The sequence below is a fragment of the Hemicordylus capensis genome, chromosome 1, assembly GCF_027244095.1.
Source record: "Hemicordylus capensis ecotype Gifberg chromosome 1, rHemCap1.1.pri, whole genome shotgun sequence".
Classification (NCBI taxonomy): Eukaryota; Metazoa; Chordata; class Lepidosauria; order Squamata; family Cordylidae; genus Hemicordylus; species Hemicordylus capensis.
In genome coordinates, this window is record NC_069657.1 from 388,105,698 (window position 1) to 388,120,973 (window position 15,276).

The window sequence follows — 15,276 nt, forward strand, 5'->3', positions numbered from 1 at the left end:
TGGAAGAGCATGCAGTAGTGTGAGCAGCACCCACCTGCAGTCTGTAGTCAGAGGCGTTCTTACCTCCAGACCTTTGGACCCCAGTCCATGGCTTCCAAAGTCCAGGGGGGCCTCCTGCCCCCACCTTATCCTGTGCCCACCCCACCGCTGCCCCACGGTGCCAAATTGCGGTGCCGAAAACTCCAAAAATTCTAGCCGCCATGTGTGTAGCTGGGGTGAGGGGGGGTGGGCATGCTGATCAGGCCTCTCCCACCCCTGTGGTGGCAGGGGCAGTGGGTGGAGCAGGAGTGGCCACTGGGCTTGACCGTTTGGCCCAGCAGCCCTTGAGAACTGTGATGTGCTCCAGTGCGCAAGCTTGACACTCTATTCTAACTGCGCAGGTGCACTGGAGCACCTTGCAGTTCTCAAGGGCCGAACAGTCAGGCCCAGCGGCCGCTCCTGCTCTGCCTGTCACCGCTACCACCACCACCATGGGGGTGGAGGAGGCCTGCTCGGCCCACCCACACATCCCCCCACCCCAGCTGCACACATGGTGATTAGAATTATTGAAGTTTTCAGCGGCAGGGGGTGGGCGTGGCGGCCATCATATACATATGATGAACAATGAGAACAAGACCAGTATTTGAGGACCTTTCACTGTGGAATATGAGACAACATCAACTCATAGTCCATTCTTTGACCCCCCACTTCTAAGAACAATTGAAGAGTCATCCCATATGACCACCAAGTGCCAGTTCTTAAATAACATTGTCCCTACCCTGCTACCACTGGCTCACTAAAGTTGATTGGTAGACCTGGCCTCCATTGCACCAGCAGCCAGGTCTAGTGCCACCAGCACAGCTGTCCGTTTCAGTCCATTGGTAACCTGATTTCCAGAGTTTGTTTGTTTGTTGTTAATTAAGATGATGGGAAGGGGGCCTTCATTTTTCAAGTTGAAAATATGGTAGACCTAGTTCTGTGTCTGACTTAAAGATACATGGAGATGTTTCTAGGCCACTCTAGACCTCATCTCACAAGTGCAAAGACTCCAGTACATTGAAGTGTTGATGTTGCCATGGAATCCATGTTATACTGGAAAGCTCCCAAAATATAAGGCAAGACCTAGCACTGCTTTCAGAATCCATATTGAATTTTGGCATTTTGGGGGGATTCTGTAAGCTACTCCAGAAATTTGGACTGACCTGTGTAATGGCCTTGTATGGCTATGAGTTCTCTGTGTGTACTCACTTTATGGAACACTCCAGTGACTCTTTCCAGATGTCCATTTTGAAGTAGGGATAAACAGAACACTGGGCAATAGCAACAGGCTTCTTTATTAACAAGCACCCACAATAGACTGAGATACAGATAAAATATAAGAGGAAAACACAGCAGTAATAATTCCATCACTCACAGGGTTCTGGAGGGAACACAGTAGGGATGTATATCTAAGAGGGTATCCAAGATCTACAAATTGTCTGCAATGGAAATGAGCAGTTTACCTCCTCTCTCTGAATATAACAGGAAGGATAGTTGAACCTCTAGTCAGAGACCAGTGAGACTCACTAGACGACCATTCAGAATAGCACTATCCTCTAACACTTCATAGATCTGATATTAGCAAAGACTGGCTGATTATAACACAGCATGCATGCAGCCAAGGGTTGCATGCCTGCAGTGGCTGTGCTCCTGCTTCAGCAGCATGCGCAGTCATGTGCAGGAGGGCCATTTTTGCTGATTGTCCCTTCTCCCAGAAGCTCTTTATGCAACCTGTCCCTGAGGGCTGCATGATCCTTTGGGGCATATTTGCAGGTTGCACAGAGCTTTTCCGGGGAAAGGGAGATCAGCAAAAATTGCACTCCCTGCACAGAATCACTCACACTGCTGAAGTGGGAACACAACCACTGTGACTGTCCATTCTTTGGCTGCATGCATGCAGTGCCAGGATGTCAGCTAGTAGTGATTTAAATGAAAAAAACATTCATTCTGTATTTTCTGTATGTTACTTTTATTCAACTAGTCAATAAAAGAATTATTCGCATAAATGCTATCCTTTTCAAACGTCCTCTTCATCAGATCCCACAAGAAAGAACCTGGCTTCTGACGATATTCAGATACCTTTCTTAACAAAACAAGAAATCCATCTTCCTATATTCTGACAGAAATGCAGCATCAGCTTTCAGACAAATTTCACTCTTTGGTGTCATTTTAAATTATAATAGGTGCAATCCAAAAATACGTTTACCTAAACTGCTGAAAGGTAAAGTAGCATTAAAACAAAAATCTACCAGATGACATGCCTGATGCCATCTTCCCTGTGGTCTTTTTACTCTATCATTAGCATAGAGTATTAGCATAGAGTATCATTAGCATAGAGTATTTTCAAAGAGATAATTGAGCCACTGAATTGGAAGGTCCAGGTCTGAATATAAAATGCAAAATGTTTGGAAATTCTGTGATTAGTAACATTTCTTGATTTTCTTCCTGGGGTCTGTTTATTTGGATTACAAGAGAGGCAACTGACTGTAGTTTACACCAAAGCGGAAAAGAAGATAATCGAGATAAGATTAGACAAGAATGACTTTTAAATATGTATTTAGAAATGACTTTTAAATTACTTGTTATTTTAAAGCATAATCCTAATAAATTCTTCTAATTCTTATATTGATGCAGGAATTTGCTGTATGCTGAAATACAGGAGTGTGTTTCATATGCAGACTGGGTTTAGGTTAGCTTGCCCACATTAATCATTTATAGGTATCTAGGAAGACCACACCAGTTTGCTGATGATTGCTCCATGACTTAGAGAGTCTCAGGAGACCTAAATGCAGTCTTTTTGCCCTTTTGACTGTCATTTCATGTATTTCTTTGATGGAAGCATGCACAAATAAAAGGCTTGGTATTGATTTTTATGCAGATGTTAATAATTTCCGCGTACATCTTCTTTGGAGTGGTGGTTACTGATGCACAGAATTAGATATTGCAATTATTCCTTGATGAAGAGAAGATATACTAAGCTCACACAGCAGCCTTTTATCTCTTGTGTCCGTGGGTTCAAAGCTGAGCTAGGTCACCAATGAAATGAGTATAGTTGCCTTGCTCTGATCTTAATGGACTTTTGTTTATACCACAAGACCATCATATACTGTAGTGGGTTGACTAGCTCTGCCCACAGGAATTTGAGAACTAGAAGTGTCGGCACAGAAGAGAAGGTCAAACTTGAACTTCCTGGCAAACCTTTCAGTCTTTTCAGTGGATGCTTTATATGTGATGAATAGGTACAGTTTCCACTGGGGTTGCAATAGCTCTTATTCTAGACAATGTTTTCATTTTCTCTCTTAAGAAAAAAAATCAGATCTCTGGAAATTATTTCCTGATCAGGTACTGCATCTGCACACAGTGAGCACCATCCAGACTAAATGACTCAGTTGGATTACTCAGGAGTTATTTAGTCTGGGTGCTGCCTACTAGTGCTAATGTTGCTATTTTATCATTGTAAGTACATATAATTTTTAAAAAAAAAAAATGTTCCACTCTCCCCACAAGCAAGCATATTGCAGCAAGTTGCAACAATATATAGTGACCATTAATGTCAAAATAACCAAACTGGCAATACATGAGAAAAAAATAACACCTAAAACCAATGTAAAAAGACAGATAATACGCCCATATAGCAGAAATCAATCAGGACTACATAAAATCATCCATAAGCATGCTGGAATAAGGCATTTGCCTTGCTCTTGATTGGAATGAATACAAAAGGTCTGCCACAATCAGGGACATTTGGAACTATAAAGCAACTGCCTGTTCCCCTACTTTGTCCAAAAACATGAAAGGAGAGAGACCGGCCAAAACTTTCCTACACCTTCACTATCAAATTATTGGTTTCTCCCAGCAGATGTCTTGTTTCTGATTCTTTCATATCTGAATGAAAATTTCCATCTCGCATAGAAGCATTTGCACTTGTTTACATTGCAACATTTTTAGTGCATGTGTTTAGAACATGGGCCTTTTGCTTGAAACCAATATTTGGTTGGCTGCATTGACAATGCCTAATCATATACTATCTGGATTAAGTTTGGCATTGACAATGCCCAACATTTCCCAGGTACTCACCAAAGCTAAGCTCAGCTTTAAAGTAAAGCTGCTTAGTTTCTGTGAGTGCCTGGGATATTTGGGGCATTGTCAATGTCAGACTTAATCCAGATAGTATGTGATGCTATCAAGGTGCCCATATGTTATTACTAGTAGAGTGTGCCATCAAGTCGATTTCGACTCCTGGCGCCCACAGAGCCCTATGGTTGTCTTTGGTAGAATACAGGTGGGGTTTACCATTGCCATCTCCCATGCAGTATGAGAATGATGCCTTGACCCTTCTTTTCAGCATCTACCTATATCAGCACTGCCCAATATAGGTGTTTCCCATAGTCTGGGAAACATGCTAGTGGGGATTCGAACTGGCAACCTTCTGCTTGTTAGTGACCAAACCTCCCTGAAGTCATTAAACTATCCCCAAAATTATGGCAGTACTTCAGGGACAGGATACAATGCTGTATAAAAGTCTCTGGCCTGCTGGTGGCTGCTTTGTGAAGCTATATGTCTGACTCATATTCCTGGCAATCAAAATTCCTGAGTTAGCTGTGAAACTGTAATGGAATGGCTGTTTTTATTATTCAGATGTTTGTTTATCTAAGGAATTTGTATCCTGCCTCTCCTTTTTAGAGTACCCCCAGGCAGGCAGCTATCAAAATCAGTATCAAACTAAAACTACTACCACTACTACAGTACTACTCTAGCATAAGGTATGGATCTTGATCTTCCATATATTAAGGAAGCATAATGTACATTATGCACATGAGCATAATGTACACTAGCATAATGTATGGATGTTGATCTTCTGTTCACCAGACTGGATGGTTCTCTCTGGCCTGTTTTCTTCTTCCTCTTCCTCTTCCTCTTCCTCTTCCTCTTCCTCCTCCTCCTTCTGGTACTGGCTGCATGAATGAGAGAAATTCAGGGGGTTATGTTGTCCCTCTGTTTTCCTAGCCCTCCCAAACGAGCTTGCTTAACTGTGTTGCTTTTCCATGCTCCACACAGGTGCCACATCAGTCTGGTAAACGTAACCTTCATGCCCCAGGCTTCCGCCTACAGGTTGATTGTGGATTTTATCCCATGGCTGTAGTTCTGTTTCAGGATAATTCACGGATACCAACATATATCAGTCTCTCAATGAAAGCTCTGGCTTATTTTCAGTGGCTTTGGCATCGGGTTTTGGAATATGCAGCCATATACCGTGTTTCCCCGAAAATAAGACAGTGTCTTATATTAATTTTAGCCCCCCAAAATGCACTAGGGCAATTAGCGGTACATCAGAAATTACTGCTAGGTCTTACTTTCGGGGAAACAGGGTAGTTATGATATAGCTCTTTGTAGATATAGCTCTTGGTAGTCACCTAATGGCGTAGTGGGGAAATGACTTGACTAGCAAGCCAGAGGTTGCCATTTCAAATCCCCACTGGTATGTTTCCCAGACTATGGGAAACATCTATATCAGGCAGCAGCGATATCGGAAGATGCTGAAAGGCATAATCTCATCACACTTTACCTTTACAGCTCTAAACATCCAGTTAAAACCTCTGCTAACTAGGCAAAGAGGCACCTTTAAAGTGTGGTGATTCTCTTTATTTAGCAGGGGGAGAGCAACTGGACATATCTACCCCCAGCACAGCATCCCTCCATTGGCTGTTGCTGGTGTCTATCTTATGTTTCTTGTTAGATTGTGAGTCCTTTGGGGACAGGGATCCATCTTCATTCATTCACTATGTAAACTTTTGTTAAAAAGCGGTATATAATTTTTTTGTTGTTTTTAAGTATGGCAAGAGCTGGAAGGGGTTGCAGCTTGGGAACAAGACATATACACACCTGGCCAAGAGCACACATTTAGCTCATTTGAGTAATGCAGTGGGGAAGTTTTCAACTTTCCCTGTGCCGTGAATCTGAGACTACCTTAAGCTTGACACAAGCATTCAGATGCAGCACAATGTTTCCTTGTGTATGTGTTCCTCGTGTTAAAAAAAAATAAATTCCTCATGTATGTATTTTTGTGTGCGTATTTGACAGGGGTAATTCCAAAGCTTCTTGCGGCTGAGCCTCAGGCATCTTGGTCTCGCAAAAGGATAGATAAACTTTGCCAATGCAGCCTATCACTCATTCTATTACTAGAGAGCGGTAAGAATACAGCTCACAGTTTAGTACGACAGAGATTGGTTGACACAGACATTCAGGAAGAGAAGGCTTGTTTACCACTTTTTTATAAACAAGTGTATGCTAAGTCGGATCTTGCCCCAGCAACATATTTATTTACGATCACCTTGAGTAAATTCAGATGGGCCTTCTCCAGGGCCAGGTTCAACGCTTTCTCATCTGCAATGCTTTATGGGAAATATTTGAAACTATTATATGAAGAACGGAAATGCCCCTGTGGAAAGGTGATCGAAACCATGGCCTACATTCTTCTAAAGTGTTCAGTATATCAAAACGAGGTTTCATTTAATCAGCCCACTGATAAAATATATAAGGGGACAACCTGAGGATCTTCATGTAGCATTTATTAGCAGATAAAGATGCAACTATTTCATATGTTGTAGCTAAATTTTGTTATGTGTTCACCAGATTACGAACTTCAAAAGAATAGAATACAGTTTTGGGCTCCTTAGTGTTAACTTTAAATTATGTATATACACTTACGCCTTTCCAATGCTGTTATTTTATCTTTTTTTAATGTGTAATTATTCCAAAGCCTTTATCTATTTATGTGTAATTGATTTTCTATTTCCATTTTTCTTTTTAACTATGTAAAGATTTTTATTTCTCTTTTGGTCAAAGACTGTAAATAAAGTATGATGATGACAGGACTGAACTGCTGGCTTTTGAACCTATTGATTTGACAGCACACTGTGCACACAAGAGATTACCCATTTTGGCATTCCTGTTGCACATGTTCAAGTGCCACTGGGAGAGAGGGAGCAGGCAGTAGCAGTACTTTGCTAGGAGCTGGAATAAAGGTTGCTGAATCCCACAGTCACTGCTTCAGAATCTGACTTTGTAGCCACTTGCACATCTGTCTTTACTTCCCTAACCCTGAATGAAGGTGCCAGGAAAAGCCTAGTTTCAGTTGGCGCTCTAAAGGTAGTGTTGAACTTTTCCTTGAAATCAGCCTTTGCAGCCAGAGTAACAGCCCAAATGTATGTAGGACACATACCTTCTACCAAACACCCCACCTATTTCCTGTGGATGAATAGTATCATGAAAATGCTAAAGTCCTGTCAGCCTCAACCCATAAGTAGACAGGAGATTCAGCTCTAACTGATCTCTGAAGTTAGCCTGCCCACACCCAAAAGAAGTACAGTGAGGCACTACAACCTGAAGGGGAGGGGTCCACACAAAGGACCGGTTTCTAGTGAATTGTGTCCTTGTTAATAGCCTTGAATTAATGATTCCTCACCACCACCACTAAACACCCTCCCCTCGCCACACACACACACTGTTTTACTCCTGAATTGTCTTGTTGACAGGAGGCAGCATATTTGTTTTAAAGGAGCCTTTTGTTGAAATTTTGACAGTGCATCCCTGCTCGTGGTAACAAGCTGGTTGAATTTAATGGATTATGTTTGTGTAGTTTTTTCATTGCCAAAGCAATTGTCATGCAATACCATTTCCAGAGCTCATTACAATCACTGGGAGTGCTAGAGAAGGAGAGGAGGAGAAGGCTGTGGCAGGGCATTAGAATTTTAAAAGTGAATCTATTCAGGGGCACAATGAGTGACAGGAAAGGAAAATGGCACGAACTAATCCCACCATCGGTCATCGCAAACATCAGCAGAGAGAAAAACTAGCACAGTCTTTAAGGCCTGATCCTTTAGTCACTTTACCTTTTTAGTACAGCTGAGGTTTTCCTCCAAACTCTAGGTAGCCTTGAGTAGGTTACTGGTTGTGAGTCTGCCTCCCAGCTTATTATAATACTACTGGCGGAATTCTCCCAACAGAAAAACCATGCACGAGAGACACTCTAATTTCAGTGTAGGGATTTTCCAGCTTGTTCAGCTGCAGATGTAGTGCACTAGAAGCCTGAAGAACAATGCTAATTAGTATTCCATTAAAAAGGAAGAAATCTTGCTGAGACCTGGAGTCGCATCCCGACAGTCAAAGTGAAACATGGCTCACTAATGTAGCCTTAATTCTTTTTATTTTGCAGAGACAGCAAGCTGACCATGTTGCTCCGAGAGTCCCTTGGGAACATGAACTGCCGTACCACCATGATAGCTCACATTTCGGCTGCTGCAGGAAACTATGCTGAAACACTTTCCACTATCCAGATTGCATCCAGGGTCTTAAGAATGAAGAAGAAGAAAACCAAGGTAAGGAAAGGGGGGAACGCTTGTTGTCTTACATTGGGAAGAGCAGAGCAACTAGAGATTTTCAGTAAATGAAAGAGGCTTTAAAGTGCATATTTGAATAAAATCAATATTCATAATGTCTGAGTGAAAGGCAGTACATCTTAGAGCTTGGGGGGATATCATATGTTTAGTATTACATGAATGGTTTAGAGTTTATCACAGTTACAGATAAATCAGTGTGTTCAGACTCTCATGTAGTTTCTTAGGACATCTTTAGCTCTGGGTCCTGTTTGAATTCAAGCCAACATAATTTATGATCATCATTCTCATCAGTGACCTAAGGAGATCAGTGAATAGATTCTACAAATCTATTTGTTTGTTCACAGCAACAGAATGGTCTGTAGTGTACATCTGTGCTAATTCTAGAAGCTCCCTGTTATTCTTTCAAAAAGTTCAAACTTCTTTTAAGAGATAAGATTAGGTGATGTGGTCAAGATGCTGTTGAGCCCTATTTATTATTTCAGCCAACATATTTGGAGCCAGTGTGATCTATTATCCTGAAAGTAAGAAATAAAATTGGTGTTCTAATGCAAGCACTGTATAATTTCTTTTTTAAGAAGTTCACATTTCTGAGACAAAGGGAGATACCAAGTAGGTAAAGTGATTGCCATTACTGGGCCAACTTCTCAGTGCTGTTATTAAACCAAAAGCTTACATACTCTTATAACAAGAAAAGTCAGTCAAAATAAACAATGCTATTTTATATCCCTTTTCTCTATAGAGGCAGTAACAGCTGTCTGTATAAAACTGGAATGAAGAAAAGAATGATTAAAAGGCATAACAATAAGTGACATTTTCAATGTTGCCCAGGACTTTTCATTATATGAAGAGTATGATCTCTCTCAGAAAGAGTTCTTCCAGGGTTGTTCTGCTCTGCTTCCCTTCTTGCACAAACAAGCTTACAGGTTCCCCCTGCTAAGCATTTGAGGAGTTCACACTCCTCAGACTACTGAACTCCCACCAAACCTAATAATCCATATCTTCAGTCTGCAAAAGAACATATTCCCCCCACCCCCTGCCAAGTGTCTCTCCTCTGCAAAAACTGAAGTAAGGAGTTGCTCTTTAAGCTTCCCCTCTCTCTGCACCCAACATATATTAGGGGGCAGGGCTTTTTTAGTAGTGCAGCCTAGGTGTGGAATTCCCTTGCTAAAGAGGCCTGTCTTACTCCTCCAATGCTTGCCGGTTTTTGCCAGGAGTTGAATACACTTTTGTTTTGTAAAATTCCTTCCCTTAAGCAGGCAATGGGCTTTTCTCGTGTTCTTTTAGCTGCTTATATTTTTTATCATTTGGGTATTTTAATTGTTCTCTTAGTTGTTGGTGTTAGTGCTTTGTAAGTCACCTTGAAAGGAGGCTCATAAATGTGTAAATAAAGAAAATGAATGTTATCCTCACAGTGCAATCATAGGCATGTTTACTCAGAAGCAAGTCCTCACAGTTTACATTGGGGCTCACTCCTAGGTAGGATTGCAGGCTCAGGCTTATTGCAGGACTCTTAGATGAAGGGCAAGAAGTTGCAGAGTCAACGTTCTGCAAAACAGGTTCAAGTTGGATGTCAGGAAACAAGGCCTACCTGTAATAAAATATGGATAATGGAATAGCTTGCCTGGATACGTTGTGAAATGTTTCCCTAGAGGTTAGAAATAATAGAATAAACACCAATGTGGTATTACTGAAGTCTATGGAGCTTTGGTATTACTTAAGCCTAGGATGCAGAAGACTGAACCAGAATATCCATGTGATCCCCTCCAGTCAGAAAGGCTGGAAGGTCCAACAGACTGGTGGAGTAGGAGTGAAAAACCTGTTATATATTGTAAATTGAAGAATTATGGAAATGGGAGGCATGTTCCTGTGCTTCCCCCTTCCCCTGCTCTCATCTCCAACACGGCAATAATAAATTTCACATAAGTAAGCCTCATTCATTTCAGTGGCATGTACTTCCACTGAATCCAACATCCAAAGTTAAGTCATTACTAAGCACCATTGAAATCAATGACAAGTTAGTCATTACTAAAGTCCCATTAATTTCAACATAATTCAGTCATGACTGACTTAGTCTGGATGCTGCTCAGTGTGTTTAGGATTATAACCTAACTGAGAATGAGTCTTGTTTACAAAAGGCTCATCTATTTTCAGTCGTATGTCTCAGCTCAGCACCACTTTGGAAGGTTTTTTAGCTTCCATTCTCAGATAATTTAATTCTGGAAATATCTCCACTATGCACAGCTCCAAAAATTATGTAAAGGACATTATTTCTCTGCTTATACTGTATGTTATATGTAAGCAAGAAATCTACCCTACTGAAGGACACTGTGGTTGAGCATCTAGGGTACTGGACTTGAGGAACTTATATTGAAGTTCTACCTCTGCCCAGGACCATGTTGCCTTATGCAGATTACTATCACTCAGCCTCATGTTTTCATTGGAAAAATGGGAATAATATTGACATACCTCAGAAGAAAGCTCTTTGCAATTTTAAATGTGTGACATAAGTCAGAATACTGTGATGTACTGCAATGCTGTTGAGGTCCAAGGCATGCAGAGCGATGTGGTTGCTGATTAAAAAGCAACCACATAAAACTGTTTACATTACCCAACTGTTCATGTGTAGCAGCTTGCCATGTGGATTAGCAATTTGCAATATTGCTAATATTGCAAGGAAACAATATTATGCAGGAATATGTATAAAGAAACTTGCCAGTTCCAGAAGCAGTCTACTTCCTGTTGAATGGAGCAGCCTCCATGTGGTGATATTTTAAGTAGCCATAACAGACAACACTGCTTACATTGGGCCTGAACCTTCTGTTCCATGGAAGTTGTTTGCAGTTCTGACATTCCATCTCTCTTTCCATTCATAGTACACGTCAAGCTCTTCTGGAGGAGAAAGCTCCTGTGAAGAAGGGAGAATGCGGAGACCGACCCAGCTGAGACCTTTCCATTCTCGGAATGTTGTTGACCCAGATTTTCCCATTCTACACTTGTCCAGTGATCCAGATTATTCTTCTAGCAGTGAACAGTCATGTGACACTGTGATTTATGTTGGTCCCAATGGCACAGCCCTCTCAGACAAGGAACTGACAGATAATGAAGGCCCCCCGGATTTTGTCCCAATCGTTCCCGCCCTTCAGAAAACCAAAAATGAAGGCAAACTTGAGGAAATGAGTGAGACATGCTCCAGCACCTCTGAAAGGGACTGCTTGAAGTGCAATACCTTTGCAGAACTCCAAGAGAGGTTAGACTGCATTGATGGAAGTGAGGAGACTGACAAATTTCCTTTTGAAGAGTTGCCTGTTCAGTTCAGTACAGACCAAGTGCCCAAGTGCCCTTTGTCAGACCAAGTGGCAGAGCTCAGCCATTTGTCAGAACCAGACAGGGAAGATGACCTGGCAGACTGCCAACATCTTGTTAAGGATGTCAGGGACAATCTCAAAGCAACATCTAACAAAATTCAGGGAAGTCAGTCCCCTGGTCACACGGGGATGCTTAATGAGGTTTCCACCCCACCCTCTCCTAGAAGTATTACAGGTAGTCCTAGTAGTCAGATGACTTGTTCTGAGCCATCACTCTGCACTGACTTGCAAAGCAGCCGAGAAAGTCTTAACACCTGTGGCTTTGTAGAAAGCAAACCTCGGCCAATGGGCTCACCACGACTTGGCATTGCAAGCCTTTCCAAGACATCCGAGTACAAGCCACCAACATCTCCTTCTCAGAGGTGCAAAGTTTACACCCAGAAAGGGGTGTTGCCCAACCCTGCACCTCCACCATCATCACTAAGCAAGGACTCAGGGATGGTGTCCAGTGAATCTCTGATGCAACCAGAGATCCATACTTCTCCCATGGGAATAAGCCCTCAAGTCATGAAGAAGTCAGCGAGCAGTGGTGATTATGGAGAAATGAATGACAATGGAGAACAGCAGCTACAGTCTATTTCTCCTGAATCAAAGAAGGAGATTTTGAGCACCACCATGGTCACGGTGCAGCAACCATTAGAGCTGAATGGAGAAGATGAGCTGGTATTCACCCTGGTTGAAGAGCTGACCATTAGTGGGGTGCTGGAGAATGGCCGGCCAACAAGTATCATCAGTTTTAACAGTGACTGTTCTGTGCAGGCTTTGGCCTCTGGGTCTAGGCCGGTTAGCATTATCAGCAGCATTAGTGAAGATCTTGAATGCTATGCCAGTACAGCTCCTGTTTCTGAGGTCAGTATCGCTCAGTTTCTGCCTCTTCAAAAATTGGGACTAGATAACAAAGCTGAAGAAGCTGAAAGCAGACGTTCGTCTATCAGCTCATGGCTTAGTGAAATGAGCACCGGCAGTGATGGTGAACAATCATGTCACAGTTTCATAGCACAGGCATGCTACGGTCATGGGGAAGCAATGGCAGAAGCTCCTGTGGCTGACCTTGCAAGAGCCATGCAGGATAATAGTGCCATTTGTTTAAATGACAAGCAGAAGCCAGTGACTGATGGTATGTTTGTACTGCCAGAGATGGTTGAGGAGAGTATTAATAAAATGTCTCCCATCAAAGGCTGTAAAATCTCAGCCTTGGGCAAGACAACAGTCACAATATCAAACACCACAAGTGTAAGCAGTGGTGAAGGCTTCATTCCGATGAAGACCAACATTACCGTATATCCATGCATTGCTGTTAATCCCTTTAAGGCACAAGAGACTCAAGACACCATATCATCAGTATCTTCACCAGCAAAAAATTCTCATCCTCAAGAGGTGAAAGAATCTAGTATAAGAAAAGAGATAAAATTTGATGATCCTTGGCTAAAGAGGGAAGACAGTGTGAAGAAAGACAGCTGTGAGCCCAAGTCAGAAGTCAGCTCTGAACAGAATAAGAAGCAGAACTCAGCAGACAGGTTTAGTAGTAGTAGTGGAGAGACCTCTAGCTCCCCAGGAACTGAAACCCTGAAGAGGGTCATAGATGGGTGTGAAATTGGACTACTCAGTTCTACAACCCACAGTCCAGTTCATCCTACTGAGAGCATAAAGAATGGCAGCCTCACAAGGGGGTTCCAGAAGGCCAACAAGCAGGAGGAATTAGATTTTGTTTCTTATCATTATGTTGATGAGAACAATGCTGTTGGCTGTCCTGTTGCCTCCAAGTCTTCAAAAGTTAGCCTCGAAAGAAAAATGGCTTCTCCCAAGCACTGTGTTCTGGCACGCCCAAAAGGTACACCACCATTGCCTCCCGTGAGGAAATCTAGCCTAGATCAGAAGAACAGGGCCAGCCCTCAGCACAGTGCCTGCAGTAGCAGCACCAGCAGCCCTTCCAACCAACCAGTATCTTTCCTGGCTAGCTTTCCTGATGAGCTGAGTGGGAAACAAAAAGGCTCCAGTATGGAGAGTGGAAACAATAGTAGCAGTAAATTATTCAGTGCCAAACTTGAACAGCTGGCTAGTAGAACCAATTCCCTAGGAAGATCTAGTGGGAGCCATTATGAGTGCCTATCATTGGAAAGGGCAGAGAGTCTGTCCTCTGTGAGCTCCAGGATGAGTCCTGGAAAAGATACCACAATGCCCAGAGCTGGGAGAAGCCTCAACCGTAATGTGATGTCCTCACCAACAAGTGCAGGCATTTCTCAATCTGCAGGTGCCTCTCCAAAGGCCAGTCAATCAAAGATCTCTGCAGTGAGTAAGCTCCTTTTGGCAAGTCCTAAGGCTCGAAGCCTGGCAGCATCAACCACCAAAACACTTAGCTTTTCTACCAAGTCTCTTCCTCAGACTGTAGGACAGAGCTCAAGTTTGCCTCCAAATGGAAACAATATGTCCTGGTCCACTCAGTCGCTCAGCCGAAATAGGGGCTCTGGACTTTCTGCAAAGCTGCCTCTCCGAGCTGTCAATGGGAGGATTTCAGAGCTGCTGCAAGGAAGTACTGGCACCAGAGGTTTGCAGTTGCGCAGGAACTCGGATACAGATGAACGTGGCGGTACTCATGGAGATGAGAAGCCACCAGTTCACCTGCTGCCTTCACCTTACAGCAAGATCACTCCACCGAGGAAGCCTCACCGCTGTAGCAGTGGCCATGGGAGTGACAATAGCAGTGTTCTGAGTGGAGAACTGCCACCTGCCATGGGGAAAACAGCCCTGTTCTACCACAGTGGAGGAAGCAGTGGGTATGAGAGTATGATGAGAGACAGTGAAGCAACAGGGAGTGCTTCCTCAGCACAAGATTCGATGAGTGAGAACAGCAGCTCGGTCAGTGGGAGGTGCCGAAGTCTCAAAAATTCAAAGAAGCGTTCAAGTACAGGTATGTCCTCGGTAACATTTCAATAGAGTGGCTAAGCTTCACAGGAAGCTAAATGTGTACAAAGATTAGTTTATTGGGAAAATGCTTAAAACCTTCCTACTGAAAGTGTGGGACTTGTTTGCTTAAATTTTGTGGTTATGCAGGAGGAGGATTGGGGCTGAATAAGCAAGGCAAAACTTGGATGCACTGAACCTAAATACAGTCATTTCTCGCCAACCATAAGGGTTCCTTTCTGGCAAAACCCCATGGTTGGCAAATTCGTGTTTGGAGAGGCATTGAAATGAATGGGAAAACAGGGGGTTAGGGGAGCCGCAATTGCAAAAACACTTAAAAATAAAGGGAAAATGCCAAGAAATCAGCAAAGCCCACCAAAAATCCCTTAATATCAAGAGTCACCGAGAGGAATGAGTAGATTGAACCTCTGCAAATTCTTTTAACGCCCCCAGAATCACTAAAATGTGCTTAAAATCAGCAAGGATCACCAAGAGGAATGAGCAGATTGAAGCTCTGAATCTCCCCAAATCTCCCCAAAACACTAAAATATCTTGCCAGCCGTAGATACTTGGGATCATGGTTGGCAAGGCCA

At 42.8% G+C, this 15,276-nt stretch overlaps 1 protein-coding gene across 4 annotated transcripts in view; it reads left to right on the top strand.

The window, feature by feature from the left end:
* The window catches only part of KIF26B (kinesin family member 26B), a 495,657-nt gene that overhangs the window by 437,103 nt on the left and 43,278 nt on the right, over positions 1–15,276 (top strand). For all 4 annotated transcript variants that reach the window (XM_053302151.1, XM_053302160.1, XM_053302178.1 and 1 more), the window contains 2 exons: positions 8,234–8,396; positions 11,291–14,690. In XM_053302151.1, coding sequence (XP_053158126.1) covers positions 8,234–8,396; positions 11,291–14,690 — 3,563 coding nt within the window. The remainder of the gene's footprint in view (positions 1–8,233; positions 8,397–11,290; positions 14,691–15,276) is intronic.